The sequence below is a fragment of the Tachyglossus aculeatus genome, chromosome 2 (genome assembly GCF_015852505.1).
Source record: "Tachyglossus aculeatus isolate mTacAcu1 chromosome 2, mTacAcu1.pri, whole genome shotgun sequence".
Taxonomy (NCBI): Eukaryota; Metazoa; Chordata; class Mammalia; order Monotremata; family Tachyglossidae; genus Tachyglossus; species Tachyglossus aculeatus.
The window spans coordinates 29,549,941-29,575,339 of record NC_052067.1 but is presented as its reverse complement, the minus strand read 5'-3'; the positions used below and the strand labels follow the sequence as shown (position 1 = coordinate 29,575,339).

The following is a 25,399-nucleotide window of genomic DNA, read 5'->3' as shown; positions in this document are numbered from 1 at the left end:
ACCAAACTGGGGGCCAGGACCAAAAGATTACTAGTGATATTTTTTTTTCTCTTTGCAAATAAAAGGATTGCCCCAAGTTAACAAACATACCAGTCGGTGAATTGACGTCTTAGGCTCTCAATGCATACATGGAGTTTCTGTGGATACTAGGGGGTACAGGCGTGGGATATCACGGGGGGGGGGGGGGGGGGGTGGTGTGTGTGTGTGTGTGTGTGTGTGTGTGTGTGTGTGTGTGGTTTTTCTGATTTACATAAATGGGACATGCTGATAAAGGCCCTCTAGCCTAAAAGCTCCCTATGGGCAGGAAATTTTTCTACCAATTCTGTTACAGTGTACTCTCTCAAGCGCTTTGAAGAGTGCTCAGCAACAGTAAGCACTCAACAGAAATGACTGACTGATTTGTGATCTTTACATCCATTCAAAAATATTGTTCCACCCTAGGATAATGTATTTATTATTTCGATGATCTCAAGCTTAACCAACTATTGCTTAAAGGATTCCATCAGCTCACTTCATCCTATCTTATATTGCTTATCTCCTACTACAGGCCAGCTCGCACACTCTGTTGCTCTTTTTACTGTGCCCCAAGTTCATCTATCTTGCTGTCAACCCCTTTCCCACATCCTCCCTAAAGCCTGGAATCCCTCCCTCTACGCATACACCAGACCACCATTCTCACCACCTTCAAAAAATCATTAAGGTCACATCTCCTACAAGAGAGCTTCCCCGATTAAGCTCTCTTTTCCCCAACTCGCTCTCCCTTCTGTGTCATCTATGCACTTAGATCTGTTACCTTTGGGCATTTGATATTCCCCCTATAAACTGTAAGATCCTCATGGGCAGGGTGTGTGTCCGCTACTTTTGTTGTATTGTACTCTCCCAAGTGCTTAATACAGTGTTCTGCATATAGTAAGCGCTCAATAGTGTTGATTAAAATGTTTGTTTTAATGTTTGTTTAATTATGCCTTCCCATGAACAAAGACTTTATGCTGCTGAAGTTCTTAAATGTAAATCACTATTAGCAATACACTTGTCTTGGGGTAAGATTAATTTTTTAGGTGACTTTTCAATAGAAATACCTTTTTTTAAAAAAAATCTAAATATGTGTTCACTACAAAACTTACTTCTGTTACCAAACCAACAGACAGTGAATTTCCCCTGTGAAGACAAAATGAATGCTAGGAGTACACAATACATCTGCAGTTTGCTAATCTACAAATCTCATGATGAAAGGGAAACCTGTGCTCTTCAGATTCTTCCAGTTAAAACACTGGTTTATGATGTTCCCCAAATCAAGTAGAATCACCTAACCATTATCTAGAGGGCAGTCGATGCTCTTCTCTCTATCTTGTGCAGTGCATTTCTTTCAAGCCATCCTACTTCTTGTTTGGTTCATGTCTTGTCTTGTTTATGCACTATCCTTCTCCCCCTTCATATCTGCCATACCACTATACTTCCCCTCTTCATAGGGCTTCTGAAATCACATCTCCTCCAGGCCTTCCTGATTAATCACTCACCTCCCTACCTTATGCCTCTCGCCACAACTGCCTCCATGGTTTTCTTCTACATGTGGTTTATTTCACCGTCTGTTTCCCCTGCTACACTGCACGCCCTCTGACAGCATGAATCACATCCAGTAACTCTACCTTACTCCCCCAAATCCCAAATGCCTAGTACAGGGCTCTGCACACAGTGGGCACCTAATAATAGGATTGATTGAATGAATTCCTTATTGTTCCTACAAGAAACTATAAAATCCAGGCTTTGAAGAAAGGAAGCATGTGAGGATTAGAGGCAGAATTTCTTAGTTAAATGTCTAATGTTGACAGCTGATAGGTTCATTTCCAAGACTTCAAGAAGAATATTAAAGAAATGATTTTTCCCAAGGAGGCCTAGCCCTGTGCTCTAAGCACTTCCTTTCCCATTTCCTTCAATGAGCGCTTCCAGTAAGAAATCAAGATTACAAGAGACTGATTTTATACATGCTGATTTTATGTCTTCATTGTATTACAAAGTACCAACCACAGTGATCAAATCTGAGTGCTCCAGAGTACCTACTCCTGTGCTATCACTAGCTATCCTCTTGTTTCCTCACTCCATTTGCATATGACTTTCTCTGTAATAGGACATTTGTGAAGGTCAAGTGAGAAACACTTTTCTCTGCACAGTAGCCACATTGACATTTCAGAATATACTTTTTCCTCAACAAAATTTTCTCAGGATCAATGGATGGCTCTCGTTCTCACACCAGCAAAATATACAATACCGTGGCTGCTTAGCTCTTTAATTTCTGAATATGATTATCATTTGACCCAACTTGAATGAAACTATTCAGACGCTACGTGTGATGAGTCCCAAATCTACATCTCCAGCCTTGTCCTCTCAGGTGCTTTATAATCTGTTATCTCCATCTACCTTTGGGATAGCTATTCTTGAATGACCCACTGGCATTATCCACCTTAGATCAAACACAACTTATCTCTCCTCCTCTTCCAGATTTTCCCATTGCTGCTGACAACAGCACCCTCTCTCCTGAACCAAAAACTGCCAAACATGGTGCCATCCTTGGGGTCACATAGCGTGCAAGCTCCTTTTGGGCAAGGTATATGTCCTTTGCTTTTTTATGCTTCCCACTCATATGCCACAATTAGTGATTTCATTCAGTGCAATTCACCCAGTGGGGATTCAACAAATACTACTGTGGGCAGGGATCATGTATACCATCTCTATTGTATTATACTCTCCCAAGTGCTTATTAGAGTGCTCTGCATACAGTAAGTATTCAATAAATACAACTGATTGATTACTATTTTCACCTGACAACATTGTCTCCATCCATACTCTGTTTTTCTGTTGTATTCCATATTGCACTTTTTGCTCTTCCATACATAACCTTCTATTTGTAACTCTCTCATGATTCTCCCATTTCTGATTCACTCTTCATGCCTTTCTCCTAGCACAGACCTTGCCCCTCTGACCCCCACTAAATAATCAAACCTATGACCCTACCCAACTTCAAGGCTCTTATAATAAATCACCACCTTCAAGAGGCGTCTTCCTGATCATGGCACCCTATAGCAACTTAGTGATCTTGGGTATAATTTTAATTATTTGCTCATTTTTGTTACCTATACTGACACTCAAACTCTTTTGATTATTGAATATATACTTTCCTTCATACTTGAAAGCACCGCTGATTGTGAAATACACCAATGAATGCACAATGTGACTGAATACGCCAATGTGGAGTCCAGAATCCAGCCACAATATGCACACAAAAAGGCTGTGTCTCTAGTTGAGTTGTCATGTTTAATGTCTGCATCACTTTGAGCTTTTGTTTTCACTTTTGCTTCCTCAATTGTACTGAAGCTTCAGCTCAAGGAGCTGTTCATTTCTGAATATATGGCACTTGGCTTTCACTTCTCTCCCTCTTAATTTGAGGGATCTCAAGTAAAGGCCCTGAATCATTCTTCTTTGTTTTATGTCCCCAAAGGCCTATTGTAATGGTCTGCACACTGCAGATGTTCAATAAATCCTGGTGAATACAATCATATAAAAAAACACCTATGATAAATTCAGTTATCTGCAAAGTGATATTGGAAAAAAAATCATTTCCCTCCCATCTCCCTCGACAAAAAAAACAAAATCACTCTTCTCTAGAGCTTAAAATTCAGTAAAACAGAGCCACTTGGAATATGTTTCCTTTCTTGGCTGATTTCAATAGCAAAAGCAGACACCTAGTTTTCCCAGAAATCGGCTAATACCATTGCTCCTTGAAGCAGTCACACCCCATTACAAACCCAATGCCACAGAATTGCTGAAGGCAGGAGAGGAAAGTTGAGAGAAAAACAGAAGGGAATGCCATAAGGAGAGTAAGGCCAAGGACCTTTATTTCTCCCCCTTGCAATCTCTCAAATACCTAACAGCCAAAGGAGGAAGGATATTACTGTATTACAGGCTTAATATCCCAGGAAATGATCTCTTCTGAGTTTCATACCGAACATGAAAAGTCTCAACCTTAATATGGAAAGAGGTACTTATGAAATGTAAATGTCACTTGCAATATGATGGCTGCATGGATAGTTTCCACTGCCAAACAATTCAGCACATCCATTTTACAAAAGTATTGCAAAATGTTTCCAAATCAGCATGGAGCTAATAAAATGTAAATGAATATTAAGTGAGAGAGATGGACTGGAAGGAAAACTTGGAAGACTTGCTAAAAGTAAACCTTAGATGGTAGAGAATTATGCTTCTCTGTTAGCAGAGAAAACCTACCGTACAGACTTCTTTCATTAAAAATAGCCCTGCGAAAAGAAATGAAATTCTACAATACATTGTCTCTAGAAAAATAGAACAGGCCATTAACTTTTTCAATCAAAAGTTCTCAAATTTCATGGTGCAGCACAACATTGATTAGTGGTGCAAAGAACACAGACTCTCTATGTATTAACCTTGTTTGAAATAATGTTTAAGCTTTTTAAAAATGGGTCTTGAATCACAAGCATTCAAGCCACATTTGACAGTTTGCCTGAATGCAGTTATGAATAAAATATATTTTCCAGAGTCAGAATTGGGGTTGCCAAAAATAGGTAAAGTCATCGAGTTATGCCTGCTACTGCCACAGCCACCCAAAACCCTGAAGCCCCTGGCTGCTGCAGAACTAATGGTAATTTCACATATTTTTTACAGCCTTTAATGAACCAACTTTAGCTCCTTTTTACAGGTTATCCATGAACTTATGGATAACTGAAACCCAGCTTCTTTATTAAAGAAAAAAAATCTGCTCAAGGATGAATAAAGGAAAGGAATTAGCAATTTGTTTCATATTACTTGTTTAGTTCTAATTCATCACCATCTCGAAAGGGACTAAGAGCTTCACACTAAAGTCCACAAGAAGAAAACAGATAAAACAGTCCACAAGAAATCAACAGGTAAAATGATGCGGCATTGCAAAAGCCAAAGGAATTAACAGCAAGGAAAAAACATGTATATTTGACAATGGGATAGGGAAAACCAAAATGCGACAAATATGACAAAAATGTAGAGAGCAGCAGTGATGCAAAGTACAGAAAGTTCATATTTAAACAGCGAAGCTACTGGTATCTGGAGAGACAGAGCATTCCATACAAGACCAACCAAATAAGAGCCAATAACAACTAAAAACAGACTGTTACTTCAGCTTCCATATCTCTCTTGCTTGGTGCAGGAAAGTGGGGTTGCTGAGAATCCTGTCCTAAGCCTCCGGGAATAACATGGAGCAAGGTGTGCTTATTATTCATCTCATCACCTAATCATCATTTGTGATTTATGTTTCCTCCCAATAAAATGGACTTTTGGGCTTGCTTAAATTTCAGTTACACTTTTTGTCAAAATCAAATTATGATAAACAGGCACACACACTGAGATCCTTAGATGATTAGGGTAACATCTAGGAGCATCTGTACTTCAGAGTTGATATTTCACTGGTGTTTCATTAACATCCATTATTTGTTTGGATTGCTCCACATACAAAATTAAAATTAAGATTTGCAGCAACACAGTGCTTAAGGCTATTACCAATTCTACCTAGGCAGCTCACTAATCACCAAAGCAAAGATAGAGAGAGCAAAGAAAGCTGAATCAACAAGATTTAATAGAGTTTGGCAAAATAACACAGAATCAAGGTGGTAGAAGTGAGAGACTGGACCAGTACCTGAGAAGGAAAATCCAGCTTCTCTAATAATTTGATTAATATCACCTAGGAGTTTTACACATCAAATGGGAACTAGAGTCAGCAACAATGAGTTTGAGTACACATCACCAGTGGTAATGCAATGCTCCTTGCAATGCAGGTCTGCTGGGCATACTGGATGTGAATGATCGTAAGCCGAGTACCCAAACATCTCGTACATGGTTATGTGAAAGCTGGGAGGGTAGAATTCCCATTTAATAATAAACACAGTGAAGAATAATAGCTAAACAACTAGTACAGCAATGGCACTGCCCACTGGCAGAACATCAGTCAAATCAGATGGGCGTGTGCCAAGAGAAAAATGGCCCTCCACAAGCAGAAAAATGGGATAGCAAGAGGCAGATTAGAAGACTGTGACAAGCCTGCAAGAGGCAGCCTATTAATGGAAAAAAGGATGCTCTTTACCTGTACACAATGCAGAAGGAATGGTTGGCCTTGCATTGGTCTTTTCAGCCACAGCTGCAGGCATGGATAGGCTCTCACCATCAACAGCATCATCTTCAAATACAAAGAACAGATGTGTGTGTGAGCACCGGGGTAAGACAGGGAAGTGGTAGGTATATTGAAGGATTCACAAAACATCTGTTTCCACAGGTTTTAGCAGAGGAACAGCTTTAAGATTTTGTTGATGCTGTAAGTGGAGACATAAGCAGACTTGAGAGTACACTTTAATGGATGAAAACATAAATCAGAATGAGGAGGTGCTTGATGCCTTTTTTCAAGTTTGGACTTTTTGGTCTAATTCAAAATCTGAACTAGATATTTGGGTATCTGTGTCAATGCCTTTATAATATGCACTTTAGAACTGAGGTTCCATTTATATTTCTTTAATGATCTGCTCAACAGAGTAATGGGTAACAGGGACTGAATAAATTAGAACAGCTGCGGGGGCTTGGGAATAACAGAAAAGGTGAGCTCCTGTCCTAATGGGAAGGTTGGGTACCAACCTCCATGCCCCCAAATGAAGACAATTTAACTCCTTGGAGGGCTAGCCCCTGGCCATGACATCCTTCACCTGCCTGCCATAAGAGGAGTGAAGACTCACCTCCCAGGGGAAATGCAAAAGTTAGGCAAAAGTGGTAGCAGTTGGCTCTGCTTGGCATAGTTAAGGAAATTATAGATATCTCCTCAAATGCAGTAATGATTTATTTTTACTGCTGCCACTTTTATTTTAATCTGCTCTCTCTCTCTCTCATAGATGCAGTTTATTCATCATCATCATCATCAATCGTATTTATTGAGCACAGAGCACTGTACTAAGCGCTTGGGAAGTACAAGTTGGCAACATATAGAGACAGTCCCTACCCAACAGTGGGCTCACAGTCTAATACAAGCAAGCAAGCAAGCAAGCAAGCAAGCAAGCTTGTATTTAGGTTAAAAAAAGGTGATGTGCTTAAACTCATACGGCATTCCTCCTTTATTATCTCTAGGATGCGTCGGTCAGGTAGAACAACATAAAATTAGCCTCTTGCTTCCATTCTCCCCATTCATCTATACAATGAGGATTAAATATCTGTTTGCCCTACTATTTGAACTGTGAGCTCTATGTGCGACAAGGCTTTTGCCTGACCTGATTACTTTGCATCTACCCCAGACTTCAGAAAGTGTTTAACATATACCATTATTTGATGTATTTGATGATGCATAGTTATGACATTGCAATATAACAAATTGGCATCTTATTCCACTATTTTCATGTTCTGAATATTTAAATGTTTAACATAAATAATAAGAATTTAATCTTTGGTGCTTTGAGGTTATAAAATTGGTGCTTTAATCAATCAAGGGCATTTATTCAGTGCTTACTGTGTGAACTGCACTGTGCTAAGTGCTTGAGAGAGTACCATGCAAAAAAATTTCCCTGAACATAATAGGTCTTCACCCTAGAGAGGAAGACAGACATTAATATGAGTAAATAGGTAATTTGTAATATGTCAAGATTAGATAAGTGCTGTGGGGTTGAGGGTGGGGCAAATATCAGATGTCCCAAGGTCACAGATCCAAGTGCACCGATGATGCAGAAGGGAGAGAAAGTAGGGGAAAAGAGGGCTTTAGCAGGAAAGGCTTCTTGGAGGAGATGTAACCCTAGTAATGCTTTGAAGGTTGGAATAGTGGTAGTCTGCTGTACATGGAAGGAGAAGGCATTCCAAGCTAGGGGAGGACATGGGAAAGGAGTTGACAGAGAGATAGGCGGGACTGAGGCAAATGAGTAAACTGGCACTACAGGAGCACAATGTGCAGCCTGGGTTACAGTAGAACAGGGAGGGATGTGAGGTAGAATGAGACAAAGATGATTGAGTGCTTTAAAGCCAATGATAAGGAGTTTCTGTTTGATGTGGAAGTGGATGGGCAATCACTGGATGTTCTTGAGAAGTGGGGAGACATGGCAGGAACATTTTTGTTGAAAAATGATGGAAGCAGGAGGCTGAAGTATGGACTGGAGTGAGGAGAGACAGGAAGCCGGACGGCCAGCGATGAGGCAGATGCAGTAGTCAAGCTGGGATAAGATAAGTCCTTACATCAATGTGGTACCAGTATGGATGGAGACAGAAAGGGTGGATTTTAGCAATGTTGGAAAGATAGAACTGACAGGATTTGGTGACAAACTGAATATGCGAGTGGAATGAGATTGATGAGTCAAGGACAACGCTTCATTAATGTCCCTCATTTGTGATTTACAAATCATAAAGCACATCAGGAATCTTAAAGCATTTTTTCCCCAACTACCCTTAGAGAAAATGACAGTACCTTGCTATTTTTGGACAGCAAGCTTGTATTTAGGTTAAAAAGAGGTGATGTGCTTAAACTCGTAGGGCATTCCTACTTTATTATCTCTAGGATGCATCGGTCAGGTAGAACAACATAAAATTAGCCTCTTGCTTCCATTCTCCCCATCATTTTTTGCTTCTGGACTACATCAAACCATTATGTGGAGTGCCATCTTACCTCTGTCACACTGAAGTCTTTAAATGTTTGTGTAATTTAACAGAATGATTTTGTGTAACCATTATTCTATGTGATTAAACTTTTTTACATCTTATTTTTTCCCATTTTAAAGATTACCAATGAAGGCCTAAAGGAACACTTTGAAGAATTTAGGCATAGCATGATAATCTGAACTCAATATGTTTCAGTGTTCTATTCAAATCATTCTTCCTCAAGCTTTATTTGTCTTTCTATCCTCCTGTACCCCATATCCTCCCATGTTGAGGTTGGGCCTTTCAGTACCAATCCAGTATTTGGAAAGCTCCAAATGGGGCTGACTGGTGGAAGAGCATTTAACAACTTGTGAGTGGGTAAGGGGGTAGAATACTTTTGTAATGAAAATAATAAAAATTGCAGTATTGGTTAAGCACTCACTACGTATCAAGCACTGCTCGAAGTGCTGGGGCAGATAGATACAAGATAATCATGCAAGACACAGTCCCTGTCCCACATAGGGCTCATGGATTAGGTAGGTGGGAGAACAGGTACTGAATTCCCATTTTATGGATAAGGAAACACACACAGAAAAGGTAAGAATCTTTCCCAAGGTTACACAACAGACCAGTGTTAGAAACAAAATTAGCACCTAGGTCTTCTGACCCCTAGGCTCATGATCTTTCCACTAGACCACACTGCTCCTTCTGTCTGTTGGGATCTCGATGGCAGCCAGAGGTGAAAGGGCGAGGGGGGGGGGGGGGTAGGTGAAGCTTCAGTTTCCGCTGTAGGATCCTGGTTGTTGCTTCCCAAATCCCAAGGTGGCGGTTCATGCCTCTTCAAAGCAGTGTTGTGTTTGGATGGAAGTAGAAAAGGCTCTCTCTTGCCACTAAGTTGCGGGCAAACAAATATATTAATGGGCCCCACTACTTTCCAATTTTTTCACTTCACAAGTGTCACAATGTGTTAGATCACATACCAACCGTTGATTATGTAAATACCAAAGACCCCACTGATTTCAAAGGAACTAGGTGCTATGGTCTATTCAATGCATGAGGAGGATGAAGGCACAGCAAACTCTCAGGTGTCATACTGCTTCTAAAGGGCCCAAACCATCGGGCAGAATGCTCATGTGCCATTTGTTGGGGCAACAAGTCTTCACACTAAATACCCAGAGCGGCAGAATGTAAGCAGTTGGATCAGCACTACTCCATTCTCAGTAACTGTAATACTACTGCAAAATATTTCATTTTCCATGGTTTTTACGAGCATATACTTTTTAATTTAAAATAGAATATTTCCTACACAACACACAAGAATACTTTCTAAAACGTAAGTAATCCTTGGTTAAAAGGAATCACAGAAAGAAATAACATCCATATCCCATTAGTGTTTTATGTGCACATTTGTCTTTGTAAGCAAACTTATTAAGATGCTGGAAGACATACTGAAATGCTTGACTCATAGCATAAAAGCAACTGTATTTCTATTAAAGAATGCCAAAAATTAATATGCAATTTTCAAGCTGCAGTTAAAGCAAACCACAATACATAACATGACCAGAAACATGAACCACATTACTATTTTCAAATTTTAGATCTGAGGCTGTACTGGACCAGTGAGACATTCATTTTATCAGATGAAAGTCCTAAAGAAACTCTTATATTTTAAGAACAGTCTTTCAACAGTTGAGGAAAAATAGGAAATGGAATAAAATGGTCTAAGGACATCATAGACTCCTGATAGTTAAACTGATCAGTACCTCAATTTCTCACAGGAAAGGGGTTCTGCATTATCACTGGCACATTCCCCAGCCTCTGTCTCCAACCTTAACACAGCTCTCCTGCTCTTACCAAATCTTCTGATACTAAGAGCAATAACTGCAGTATTTGTTAATCATTTACCATGTGCCATGCTCTGTACTAAGCCCTAGAGCAGATTCATGAGAAGCAGTTAGTCCCTGTCCCTTTAAGACTATGAGCCCGTTGTTGGATAGGGACCATCTCTATATGTTGCCAACTTGTACTTCCCAAGCGCTTAGTACAGTGCTCTGCACAAAGTAAGTGCTCAATAAATACTACTGAATGACTGAATGTCCCATGTGGGTTTCATAGTCTTAGGGAGACAACTGATGCACCGAGAAATTAAGTGACTTGTCCAAGGTCACACAGCAGTTAAGTGGAGGAACCAGGATTAGAACTCAGGTTCCCCTGACTCCCAAGCCTATATTATTTCCAATAAGCCCTGCTGTTTCTTCTTCCCCTGATGACTGGCTTCCTAAAGTTATCTTTCGGAGGCACAGCTTCAGAAATAATGTATTTAACCCTTCTTCTTGCTAGGAAAACTAGTCCCAGCATTCTGTGGTCCTTCCAGATCTCCCTTCCCACACTCTGAACCTTCCCGCCCCACAGTACTTGGGTATATATGTTCATACTTATTATTCTATTTTAATTGAATAATAAATTAATGATTAATGAATTAAATTAATTATCAATAATAGTAATAACTTACTAACTAAATTAATAATAATTTTATTATTATGGGAAGCAGTGTGGCTTAGTGTTAAGAGCCCGGGCTCGGGAGTCAGAGGTCGTGGGCTCTAATCCCGGCTCAGCTGTTTGTCAGCTGTGTGACTTTGGGCAAGTCACTTAACTTCTCTGTGCCTCAATTACCTCATCTGTAAAATGGGGATTAAGATTGTGAGCCCCACGTGGGACAATCTGATCACCTTGTATCCCCGCAGTGCTTAGAACAGTGCTTTGCACATAGTAAGCACTTAACAAATACAATCATTATTATTATTATTATTCTATTAATGTTGTGCATATATCTATAATTCTATCTATTTATATTGATAATATTGATGCCTATTTGTTTTGCTTTGTTGTCTGTCTCCCCCTTTTAGACTGTAAGTCCGTTGTCGGGTAGGAATTGTCTCTGTTGCTGAATTGTACTTTCCAAGCACTTAGTACAGTGCTCTGCACACAGTACGTGCTCCGTAAATATGACTGAATGAATGAATTAATGAATGAACCTGCCGCCTTCTACATCTCCCCATGCCACCTCCACTCCCAATGCCTTCCTCTAATAGCCATTTTCCGCTCAGAGCTCCATTGTGTTGAGCCCCATTGTTGCTGCTGCAGACCTTGCTGTCAATCACCTCTGTTGCCTCTCTCTAACCCCTGCAGCTAGAAAGCAGCAAGGCATATTGGATAGAGCAAGGAGCTGGGAGTCAGAAAGTCATGGGTTCTAATCCCTGCTCTACCATTCATTCATTCAATCGTATTTACTGAGCACTTACTATTCATTCATTCATTCAATTGTATTTATTGAGCACTTACTGTGTGCAGAGCACTGTACTAAGTGCTTGGGAAGTACAAGTTGGTAACATACAGAGACAGTCCCTACCCAACAACGGGCTCACAGTCTAGAAGGTGGAAACAGACAACAAAACAAAACATGTGGACAGGTGTCAAGTCATCAGAATAAATAGAAGTAAAGCTAGATGCACATCATTAACAAAATGAACAGAATAGTAAATATGTATAAGTAAAATAAATAGAATAATAAATCTGTACAAACATATATACGGGTGCTGTGGGGAGGGGAAGGAGGTGGGGCGGGGGATGGGGAGGAGGAGAGGAAAAAGGGGGCTCAATCTGGGCCTCCTGGAGGAGGTGAGCTCTCTGTAGTTGAGCTTTTGTGTTCTGGTGCCACTTGTGTTCTGGTGGCCTTGGGCAAGTCACTCTGCTTCTCTGTGCCTCAGTTACCTCATTTGTAAAACAGAGATTGAGACCATTGAGCCTCACATGGGACAGGGACTGTGTCCAAACAGATTTGCTTAAATCCACCTCAATGCTTAGTACAATGCCTGGCATATAGTAAGCACTAAATAAAATACCACAATTATTATTATTTTACTTTTATTGTCATTATTATTATTAAAGCTGAAGAGTGGAAGCTGAACTGGGACAGGGAAAGGGAGAGAGCAGGCAATGCTAGTGGAGAAAACAAGAGCAGAAAAGGATCAAGAGGATCCTCCCAACAGCCCCTTCCTCTCCATCTCTGCTGCTGTCTGCTCTTCCCCTATCCTACCCTAGCCCTCCAACCTAATGGCTAGGAGAGGGGGGCCCAAAGCAGAGTGGAAGGGACTGGACAGAATGAGCATCGGCATGGAGTTCTACCATATTGGGAAAAAAGAAAAGTTACACAAAGATAGACTTATCAGAGAGAGGTGAGGGCATCCCAGAAAGATAGGAGAGTGAGCCAGGGGCATGAAAGAGGGTCCAGTAAATCAGCACCAGGGGGTGGGGAGGACTGGGCAAAGCCATGTCTCTGGCAAATTCGCTACAGCAGAGAACCAAATTCAACCACTTCAATCATAGACTGTGTGTCTATGTTTATATGCTCTTGCGCTCGTCAATCTGTCGCCTCTCTTCTCCCCTAACTTCTAATCCTTCTCCCACCAATCTCTCATGACCTCTTTCTGCCTCATCTCATTCTAGATGCTTCCCTCTCTCAATGCCTCTCCCTCATTTTCACTCTCTCACTGACTTTTCTTGGATCTTTAATCCCAACCAGCCCACTCCAATGGAAGGCTTACCCCATCCCACTTTTAAGCTGCCAACCTTCTGTCATTAGTCCGCCTTTGCTCATTTTGAAGGAAGCCTTTATGACCTGAAACCAAGGAAGCATGGTAAGTGAGGCATAAAACCCAGCCCACACCAAGGCCACAGTGATCCATGAGGGCACTCTGAGGCCTTCCCTGATTCTAGTGCAGCATTGCCTTTTGACAAACACCAGCCTGGGTCAAGGTGGTCTTTGAAATTGGTGGTTAGTGCAAGCTGGGGCCCAAAGTACAAATTGTCATCACCGTTGCTGCTTTTATCTCCTACCCACAAGCCAGTCCTACTTTCTGGTGGACAGTTGCTGGACCAGAGTGGCTTCTTGAAACACAAATGGTATGGAGGCTGGGGCTATCATTTTCCCCTATTCCCCTCCCTACATTTTCTTCAGTGGAAAAAACTTTTACGTAGAAAAAACATCATAACAACTCTGCCCATCCACCTAGAATCTCCATTCCTTTGCTATGGGTAAAGAGTTTACTGCTTTCATACTGGAAGAAACAAAAGGTTTTCATTCTACTTTTTGTGGACTTCAGCACAGTCCTTCTAACCCCCACTTTCTCCAACAACCCCATCTCCCTTTTGAATCCTTCTCCTCCTCATTTTAAAGATTATTGCCCTGCAGAAGGTAAAAATCACCTCACTTGATGGCAATCTCTGAAAAGACAACACAGATACTACCGATACAATATTTGATAAAGATGTTCTTAAAGAAAGGCATTTCAAAGCCTTATAGATTTGGGGGGTTTTGTTTGTATTATTTTTGTCTTTTTTTTGAATGGTAGACCCGGACAGTCAAACCAGCAAAATTCCTTTATGGAAATTATTTCTCAGTGAATATCTCTGAAAATATCTTTTCTATGTGACATCTTAATGTGCCATAAAGCGCTAACAGATTTTATTCATGCAAAAAACAGCCACGGAGGCCTAATGGGGAAAAACTGTGGAAGTCAATGACATACTTTCACACTGCAGGAGCACAAGATTTACAACCTAAAGCAGCCATGGCAGAGTTGGTTGTGGGGGAAGTGGTTATCTGGAAAAAGATAGCTATGCATCCTAATAGCCCTCCCTTTGGAATTTGATATTTTCCAAGTGGAAAATTGCGATGGGTGAGCCTGAAAGAACTAGGGTAAATTGTGGCTACCTAAGCAGGAAGTTATGATTTCAACCCCTGGAAGCCAACAGAGTTCAAGGGAAAACAAAAGGATAATTAAAGAATGGAAAACAAAACCTATGAAAATAGATTAAACATCTTTATTATTTAGTGCACAGGAGAGGAAGTAGACAGATGTACCTTAAGTACAGGTTTTAAGTGCTTGAGAAATATTGACCAGTTGTCCAACTACAGACTCGGTAAAACAAAAGAAAATGCATTTAAAGGGAAGCTTGAAAAATGGTCTTCATCACTAAAATGCCTTCTGTATTTTTGTCCCTCAGTGACCAGAGTTTCTGTTTTATACTTCACATTTGGAAACCCTACATTTCTGCTTTGATCACTGTTCCTTTAATTGCCCTTGCACAAATTAAGTAATGGAATTCTACTTATAGTGTATGTCCATAGTGTCCCAAGAACTTGCTGTCTAAGCAAATTCTGGTATTATGAATGGGCTTGTTCTAATGTCTGTGGCTCAATTTGTGGTTTTAAGAGCTATAGTTTATTGGCTTAAACTCTAATAAGATTTAAATTCATATTTGTGTACTAGATAAAGACCTACTGGAATTAACATGTAGTTTGTTACTGCATGTCAGAAGATGGTCCATCTAAACTACTGATAGGGAAAGAAAAGCAATGAATTCATAATTTCTTCATTCATTCATTCAATCGTATTTATTGAGCACTTACTGTGGGCAGAGCACTGTACTAAGTGCTTGAGAAGTACAAGTTGGCAACATATAGAGACAGTCCCTACCCAACAGCGGGCTCACAGTCGAGAAGGGAGAGACAGATAACAAAACAAAACATATTAACAAAATAAAATAACTAGAATAGTAAATATGTACAAGTAAAATAGAGTAATAAATACGTACAAACATATATACATATATACAGGAGCTGTGGGGAGGGGAAAGAGGTAAGGCGGGGGGGATGGGTACGGGGAGGAGGGGGAGAGGAAAAAGGGGGCTCAGTCTGGGAAGGCCTCCTGGAGGAGGTGAGCTCTCAGTAGGGCTTTGAAGGGAGGAAGAGAGCTAGCTTGGCGGATGTTGGGAGGGAGGGCATTCCAGGCCAGGGGGATGATGTGGGCCGGGGGGGCGACGGCAGGACAGGCGAGAACGAGGCACGGTGAGGAGATTAGCGACAGAGGAGCGGAGGGTGCGGGCTGGGCTGTAGAAGGAGAGAAGGGAGGTGAAGTAGGAGGGGGCAAGGTGATGGAGAGCCTTGAAGCCGAGAGAGGAGTTTTTGCCTGATGCGTAAGTTGACTGGTAGTCACTAGAGATTTTTGAGGAGAGTAACATGCCCAGAGCAATTCTGCACAAAGATGATCCGGGCAGCAGCATGAAGTATGGATTGAAGTGGGGAGAGACAGGAGGATGGGAGATCAGAGAGGAGGCTGATGCAGTAATCCAGTCGGGATAGGATGAGCGATTGAACAAGCAGGGTAGCAGTTTGGATGGAGAGGAAAGGGCGGATCTTGGCAATGTTGCGGAGGTGAGACCGGCAGGTTTTGCTGACGGATTGGATGTGAGGGATGAACGAGAGAGTGGAGTCGAGGATGACACCAAGGTTGCGGGCTTGTGAGACAGGAAGGATGGAAGTGCCATCAACAGTGATGGGAAAGTCAGGGAGAGGGCAGGGTTTGGGAGGGAAGATAAGGAGTTCAGTCTTGGACTTGTTGAGTTTTAGATGGCGGGCAGACATCCAGATGGAGATGTCCTGAAGGCAGGAGGAGATACAAGCCTGGAGGGAGGGAGGGAGAGAGAGCGGGGCAGAGATGTAGATTTGGGTGTCATTAGCGTAGAGAAGATAGTTGAAGCCGTGGGAGCGAATGAGTTCACCAAGGGAGTGAGTATAAATAGAGAACAGAAGGGGACCTAGACCTGACCCTTGAGGAAGCCCTACAATAAGGGGATGGGAGGTGGAGGAGGAGCCCGCAAAAGAGACTGAGAATGAATGGCCAGAGAGATAAGAGGAGAACCAGGAGAGGACAGAGTCTGTGAAGCCAAGGTTGGGTAGCGTATTGAGGAGAAGGGGTGGTCCACAGTGTCGAAGGCAGCTGAGAGGTCGAGGAGGATTAGGATAGAGTATGAACCGTTGGATTTGGCAAGCAGTAGGTCATTGGTGACCTTTGAGAGGGCAGTTTCTGTGGAATGTAGGGGACGGAAGCCAGATTGGAGGGGGTCGAGGAGAGAGGAATTTGAGGCATTGAGGAATTCGAGGCAGCGCGTGTAGACGACTCGTTCAAGGAGTTTGGAAAGAAATGGTAGGAGGGAGATAACTAGAAGGTGAGGTGGGGTCAAGAGAGGGTTTTTTAGTATGGGAAAGATGTGGGCATGTTTGAAGGCAGTGGGAAAGGAACCAGTGGAGAGTGAGCAGTTGAAGATGGAAGTTAAGGAGGGGAGAAGGGACGGAGCGAGAGATTTGATGAGAGGGAATGGGGTCAGAAGCACAGGTGGCCAGAGTAGCACTTGAGAAAAGGGAGGAGATCTCCTCTGAGGATACTGCTGGGAAGGATGGGAGAGTAGCAGAGAGCGTTGAGAGCCGGGGAGTTGGAGAAGGGGGGGGTGACTTTGGGGAGCTCAGACCTGTTGGATTTAATTTTATTAATGAAGTAGGAGGCCAGATCGTAGGGGGTGAAGTAAGGAGGAGGGGGAGGAACCAGGGGCCTGAGAAGGGAGTTAAATGTATGGAAGAGCTTCAGAGTGAACTACAAATTAATCTTTCATTTCTCCTTACAATGCTCTGAGCAATAACTGCTGTTGAGATGGCATTTCCAATAAAACATGACTTTCAAGAGCTCTGAACTTAGCATGGAAAATTAGTTCCATTCAAATACAACAGACCAGGCATGGTCTCAAATCAGAAACTGAGTTTTTCAACAAATTAAAACAAAAAAACTTGGATTATGTCTTGCTAAATTATAAGAAAAATAATGTCATAAAATACTCAGCTGAATGGTAAAACTAGTACCAGCCTATGTCCCTGATGACCTTAATCATTTAACTGAAGAAATAAATGCATCATTCTCCTTAAAATGTCAGTCTATTGAAACATAGTAGGCAACACTCAATCTTTTAATCTAACCACCTAAGGTTTTTCCCTCTCCTTGAGATCAGAGAAAATTATACACAATGAAAGGAAAAGACATTTGACACTTTCTGAAAGACTATATCAGGGCAGTAGTAAACTTCAGATTTTTTATTTTAGTATTAGCTCTGTTCAGGCAGACATGTTCAGGAGAGAGAAAAAATTCACAATATTCAAGAGCTAAAGTGGAAATGTGCAGAAGCCCATTATTTTGGATTCCATTTTAAAGGAAACAATCCACATGGGCATTTAAAGTCTTAAAAGTTATTTTTTGGTTTTCTTTCCCTAAAATTGCCCATTTTTAGTTTTAATAAAAAAATTCAAAGGAATATGCAGCTTTTTACACAATACAATTAATCCCACTGTACAGAAACCTTGACCCTAGAGTGGCAAATTCAACATGATAATGTGGGTTTGGAAACATCCCTTGTATTCCAGGTGCTACAAATGTACAAATCAAATGAATTAGCTATATCTGAATTATCTGAATTTATGACCTTTTTCAACTTGGAAAAAATAAAGTAATAATAATAAGTATTATATTATACATTGTTATTTATTATGGTCCTTATTAAGCTCCCCTCTCAAGATCACAACTGGAGAGTTTCCAGTATTTTACCAGTCTCCACTATAGGAGGGAGAGTCAAACAGAGGCATACCCACTCCACTCCTAGTTTGGCCACTGACTAGCTGGTGGAAGGCAATTTGCTACAAGTCAAAACTCACCTGTGCTGGGCAGCAGCACCATGGGAGAGAGTCGAGGGTGGAGACTCAAATTAACTGTGTGGAAAGAGGCAATGGTAAGCCAATTTCATATTTTTACCAAGAAAACTCTTTGGATACACTAACAGAACGACTGCAGATGGAGGTGGGGTGTTCTGGAGAGATGTGTCCATGGAGTCGCTATAGATCGGATATGACAACAGTATAAAACAAGACTAGACTTATTAAGTACTTACTAGGTGCCAAGCACTGTGCTAAGCATTAGGGTAGACACAAGTTAATCAGGTTGGACACAGTCCCTGTAGCACATGAGGCTCACAGTCTTAATTTATTTTATTTTGTTAATATGTTTTGCTTTGTTCTCTGTCTCCCCATTCTAGACTGTGAGCCCACTGTTGGGTAGGGACCGTCTCTATATGTTGCCAACCTGTACTTCCCAAGTGCTTAGTACAGTGCTCTGCACACAGTAAGCGCTCAATAAATACGACTGAATTAATGAATGAATGAACCCCCATTTTACAGGTGAGGTAACTGACGTCCAGAGAAGTTAAGTAATTTACCCAAGGTCACAGAGCAGAGAAGTGGCAGAGCCAACATTAGAACTCAGGTCCTTCTGACTCCCAATCCTGTGCTCTATCCACTAAACTAGACTGATTAGAAAGTAGAAACTTGACAGCTCTCTACATTATGGGAACACATTAAACATGTCCAAGATATAATAATTAAAATTTCCAAGGATTACTTTAGGTGAGGGATGGCGGGCAGACATCCAGATGGAGATGTCCTGAAGGCAGGAGAAGATGCAAGCCTGGAGGGAGGGAGGGAGAGAGAGCAGGGGCAGAGATGTAGATTTGGGTGTCATCAGCGTAGAGAAGATAGTTGAAGCCGTGGGAGCAACTGAGTTCACCAAGGGAGTGAGTATAAATAGAGAACAGATGGAGATGTCCTGAAGGCAGGAGGAGATGCGAGCTGGAGGGAGGGAGGGAGAGAGAGCAGGGGCAGAGATGTAGATTTGGGTGTCATCAGCGTAGAGAAGATAGTTGAAGCCGTGGGAGCGAATGAGTTCTGCAGGAACTATCAAGTGGCGACCAGAATGACGCACAGTGAGTAGGTAGGAGTTTGCTAGGTAAGCAAGTCTGAGGGTCGGTTGGGTTGTAGCGGAGAGGAGTGGGAACTAACAATGGGGAGAGACAGCTGCTGATTTTTCACGGGGCCTCCCTCCTCTGAACCTCCCACAGAACCAACCTGAGAGCTTCCAGAGTACCCCAAGATCCAGGCTGACCCAGTCCGCTCTGGAAATAGACAATCTCAGCCCACTTTGGTCCTCCCACTTTCCCCTGAAGTTCTAAGCTGAAGCCACATCAGTGCCTGGAGGCCAAGATTACACTTATCTGGCAAGTGCCCTTATGTGGTCTCATTCACGATAGAATGCCAATACTAGGGGCCAAGCACTGTTCTAAGCATTAGGGTAGACACAAGTTAATCAGGTTGATTATGAAAAGGTCCAGGAAACTCACATTCACCATCACCCAGAGGGCACACACAACTTTGTGTGGTCCTGTCTGAATGATCTACTGTGCAAGGGAAATTTATCTCTGTGCTGTTTGAATCCTAAGCACAGGAAATGTTGCCTAATTTTCTTTCAAAAGACAGTTATTCCAATGAACCAGGTTTCCCAATTTTTTATAATGAATGTGGCATTTTTTTGAGGATTAAAGGTCCATAATAGAAGAAAATAATGGAAATAGTGTGTTGAATATTTTTCCATTTAATAATCAAAAGAGTTTCATCACTACCACAACCAGCTCAAGACATGATACATAGCTTTCCACAGGTTTCAGCTATGAATCACCTTTAAATTGTTCCCAGCAGCATAATAAATTATTTTCCAGGACTTGATTTACTTTCACTCATAACTGCAGTAATTCACAAGTGAATTCCACTGTATCTTTATCGCTTGTAAAACAAGCATATGTAAGCAAAAAATCCCCAATAAACTAGAGCTTTTTAGTAAGTAGGAAATTTTGCATGGACAGATGGTTATTTTAAAGCAGCTGAAATTCTGAAGCAAGAGAAACTCATGAGATGGCTGGGGGCGGCGGGGGGAGAGGAGAATACACACATTATGCATTTCATATGCCATATATATATATATATTTATATATATATATATTTATATATATATATATAAATTTTCCACCAAGAGCTATCAGCATTAAAATTGCAGCAAAGTTTCCCATGAGAAGCTCAGATGTTAGAAAACAAGTATCATCATTAGCAAGCTGCGTTATTGCCCATTTCACCTTCTTTTTTGGACTGATAAGATAGTGTTATTGCTTCAGCTAAGGAGGATGGGGAGAAGGGGAAAAGAGAGGAATGAACAAACCTTCCTGAGGGCCACTTAATTCTGGTTCTATTTTACAGCAAGCAAAGATTCTGGGAAAAGTCAGCTATTTTTCTAAAACATCTCATTTTCTTGGAAGGAGGATACAGGCTATTTTAAGGTACAAAGTCAGAAAAGAATTGATAATTTATGGTTATAATATGTATCTGTATACACAGATGTTTAAAAAACTGAGATTCAAACTGGCAAGGATTGTCAAGAAAAATATACAAGTTCTCAGTACAGTATTCTTGCGAATAAGTGGATATTAAATAAACATGGCTGATGCTAAAAAATGCCAGTGACACACTGAAAAGGACAAAGAAAAGAGGTATGAATCTTTTCTTTGTCTTGAGTTGTCTTGAGAAAATTTAAGGTTAAGGCAATTAAATGTTTTCCTACACTCAAAACAACTATAGTAAGTGGGACTCTCAAATAAATGTACCCAAATCACAAGAAGTACTTTGTGTATTTGCTGCAAACCCTTTCTCAGCAGAGGGAAAGGTAATTTTATTTTCATCAACACTCCAATAACACTGCCCATGAACACGTTTATAAAACTTGTGTTTTCTAATTTACATGAGCAAAAAATCCACACAGTTAAGATACAGTACATATAAATAATTAATATTGCCAAGATAAGTGTAATAGTAGCTGTGATATTTAGTAGTATTCCTGAGGCTTAGCAGTGACAAATAATTTATTGAGAAAGATAGCGTGGAATTACTCCCTTGACCAATACAGAATTCAAACAATAAAGCCTTAAAGAGTTTTTAGAGTTTCATCTTATCTGTTCACTATACAACTCTGAATTACTATATCTAGGTACATATTGATAATAGATAAATAGGCTCTCATACATTCCATTATAGCTTTAGCTTTGCCAAAGACCTGCTTCTGCTTTTTGATATCAGTTTAGTCCAAAGTCCATCGAACAGGCAGACAACCCCATATATCACCTTCAGAAAAACCTACAGAAAACCTCAGTGCCTTAACACATTTCAGAATGAAACCAATTTTTCTATTTAAAGTTAGCTTTTCTAAAATAAATGTAGTGTTAATAAAAATACTGTATTTCAGTTACATTCCCCTGAGAAGTTCAAATCAAGTTACAGCCATTATCTGATGTTTTGTCCCAAAATCTGACATATAAAGAAAGGAGGCAGATATTTTTCACACCTCATTATTACAGGAAAAAACACAACTAAAATGGCATATGATTTGACCTCTAAATTAAGTCATCTCATTCATATTCATATTTAATATGGCTAAAATTGAACTTATCTTTTCACCCAAACCCTGTCCTCCTGCTCACTTTCTCATCACTGATGACGGCACCACCATCCTTCCTGTCTCACAAGCTGTTAACCTTGGCATTATCCTTGACTTCTCTCTCTTGTAGCTACACATATTCAAGCTCTCACTAAATCCTGTCAATTCTACCTTCATGACATCACCAAAATCCACCCCTTCCTCTTCGTCCAAACTGCTACAACATTAATGTAAGCACTTATCTTATCCCACCTTGATTATTATATCATCCTTCTTGCTAACCTCCCTGCCTCCTGTCTCTCCCCACTCCAGTCCATACTCCATTCTGCTGCCAGAATCATTTTCCTTCAAAACGTTCAGATCATGTTTCCCCATTCCTCAAGAAACTCGAGTGATTGCCCATCCACCTCCACATCAAACAAAACCTCCTCACCACTGACTTTTCCCACATTTGGATTTGCACAGAACCTTTTCATGTGCACTCCGCAATGGGTTCCACTCCTGCCCGCGTGATTTTACAATGTACTTCATACCCCAGCGGGAACATGAGAGGCACTGGGTGAGTCACCATCACTGACCATCCATTCTTTTGAGCTAGTTTTTGGACCTGAAGTCTTCCTATCAAAAAAGATAGCGAGACAAAGCAGCTTCTCAAGACTGCACTCAAAACCAACATTGACCATGAATTAGTGATAAGAACTCCATTGCTAAAAAAGTAGCCAATCAGTGCCCTGAGCAGCTAGCGTAAGCTTAATTACGTCAGATGAAGGAGAAGTGATGGACTGCCAAAACTGAAGCAATGCAGATGACGAAGAAGCTTTTCCAAGGAACTCTGCAACCAACAGATGGAAATCTAGTGACAATTCTCCCATTCTAAACGCAGATCAATCACCACCACTGACCAATTGTGTTGCTTCCTGACCAGATGAGCCGAACATTTCAACAAAGTTCTCAACTGCCAATCTTGAGTCCTGGATACCGTTATGAAAGTGAAGAGGATATGCTTCCTACAATTAACCAATTCAAGTTTCCACCAATCACATCAGAAGAACTGAAAGCTATAAACTAAGCTTCAGATCACAAAGACTGCTACGTATATTGCACGCTTCTAAAATACTATTTCATTTTAATTCTTTTTTTTCCCAATTTCTCATTTTGACTTTAAAACTAAAGATGTGTGATCAGGCATTCCAAATCATTTTATTGTGGCATGTAATATATCCTAGAAAAAAAATCTGCTTAATGTGTGGCAAATAACAAGAAATAAAAATAACCTTTCAAGAAAGATCACATGCTCAGGAAATGGAATGATAGTTTTGAGAAATGTATGCCTTACACTTTATGACATTTTGGCATAGTACCATGAGAAAGTTAATAATGCTTGCAAGTATAATCTACCAAATACAAATATAAAGTTCAACTAGTCATATAAACATGTTTTCAAGTGATACTTCTTTAGTTGTTCATGTTTTATTCATACTTCAGGATGTCAAAAGTACTCAGACAGTGTGCTTTTTAGTGCCAAAACAAACCCTAAAAGGAATATCATGGCATTTTTTTTGTATCTGAGATGCTTTTCTGTAGGGAGGGTTTAAGGGCACAGAACAGCACCACAAATAGAAAAGCTTCCATGCTGGATAGACAATCAGGTGCTTCCTGGAACTTTTACGTCAAACTGAACTATCAAATATTAGAAAACTATTTCACTTTTCATTTCTGAATTAATTTCAATTGCGCTCCCTATGGTTAGTTATTTAGTGTTTTAATAATAATGATAATAACAATGACGGCATTTATTAAGTGCTTACTATGTGCAAAGCACTGTTCTAAGCGCTGGGGAGGTTACAAGGTGATCAGGTCCCACGTGGGGCTCACAGTCTTAATCTCCATTTTACAGATGAGGTAACTGAGGCACAGAGAAGTTACCCAAAGTCACACAGCTGACAATTGGCGGAGCCAGGATTTGAACCCGTGACCTCTGACTCCAAAGCCCATGCTCTTTCCACTGAGCCACGCTGATTTCCATGGATAATGCTACTTGCGTGTTTGCTCCACTGAAAGACAGGGCTGATTTAGGAAACGATGAAGCCCTGGCAAGGATGAGTGAACATGCGGAGATGGAGAGTGCTTATAGTCTGGGAAAGGGTGGAGATGAAGGATGCAGGAGTGTGACTGATGATGGGGGTGGTGAAGAGGGGATATGACCAGTCTTCCTCGCTATCAATATAGAAAGGCTGTGGGTGGGCTAGCTAGTATGAGGACATATACTATATACATATACTATATACATATACATATACTATACCATATACTATATACATATACAGAGAAGCAGCGTGGCTCAGTGGAAGGAGCATGGGCTTTGGAGTCAGAGGTCATGGGTTCGAATCCCAGCTCTGCCAATTGTCAGCTGTGTGACTTTGGGCAAGTCACTTAACTTCTCTGTGCCTCAGTTATCTCATCTGTAAAATGGGGATTAAGAATGTGAGCCCCACGTGGGACAACCTGCTCACCTTGTAACCTCCCCAGCACTTAGAACAGTGCATTCCACATAGTAAGCACTTAATAAACGCCATTAATATTATATACAGCCCTGTGCGATAGTGGTAGCCATTCCCCAGTGGAACGGGTGGAGAGCAACGGATGGACCAGGGTGTCAACTGACCCAGCGAAAAATGTGGGGCTTGTCTTCAGGTGGGGCTGGAGGCAATCGCCTCCTTTACCTCACTTTTCTCAAGCCATATCTGCTTGCGAAGTTTCCCTTTAAGAAGCTGTAGAAAAACCAAGCACAGAACTTCCTCAAAAAATTTATAGACTCCAAAATGCATCCCACTAAACAACATACCTTGAAATTAAATTAGTTGGAGTTTCTCAGTTCTATTTAAAATGCTAATTGGGAATATATTTCCCACTGACACAGTTATTTAACTTCTGGTAAATCTTTGCCAAAACTTCACATTTAGTATCCATTATCCTGAATGGCTTTTTTATCATTTTATACAACCTCTATTTCATTTTCTCAAAAACAAACCACTTATCGTATTAAAAAAACTTACACACATTCTAAGAAGTCTCAAGAGCCCATGGATAAAATGACCCGAGACAAAAAACGGCCATACACAAACTGTAGCACCATGAATTTGAGGTAAACTTAAATGAAAAAAGAAAATGATGAAGAAGAAATGGTGGAAATCTGAGGTGGCTGGTAATTCATTAGACAGATTTCATAGGAAGAGATTTCATGTGCAAAGCCGAAGGTACTTGGAGAAACAAAGAGCTGCCTTATAAGTGGAAGCAGGACCATGATACAACCCAAGCAATATCAAATTCAATAATTACTGAAGGCCATGGAATAGGATGTCTGATTCCAGTGAGGTCAGACAGTGAATATGCAGAATGAGGTCGCCGCAGAAGTCAATAAGAATTTCACCACACTAAAGGGATTATTTTCTGTGCTCCCTCAGGAACAAAACCCGGCTAAAAATCAGTCAGAAGGG

The 25,399-nt window shown here is 40.9% G+C and overlaps 1 protein-coding gene across 1 annotated transcript in view; it reads right to left on the bottom strand.

Moving 5' to 3' along the window:
- Positions 1-25,399, bottom strand: part of ZNF385D (zinc finger protein 385D) — a 478,212-nt gene that overhangs the window by 394,168 nt on the left and 58,645 nt on the right. Inside the window, exon 2 of the mRNA XM_038768528.1 lies at positions 6,140-6,232. Within this exon, the coding sequence (XP_038624456.1) occupies positions 6,140-6,203 (64 nt within the window). The 5' untranslated portion in view covers positions 6,204-6,232. The remainder of the gene's footprint in view (positions 1-6,139; positions 6,233-25,399) is intronic.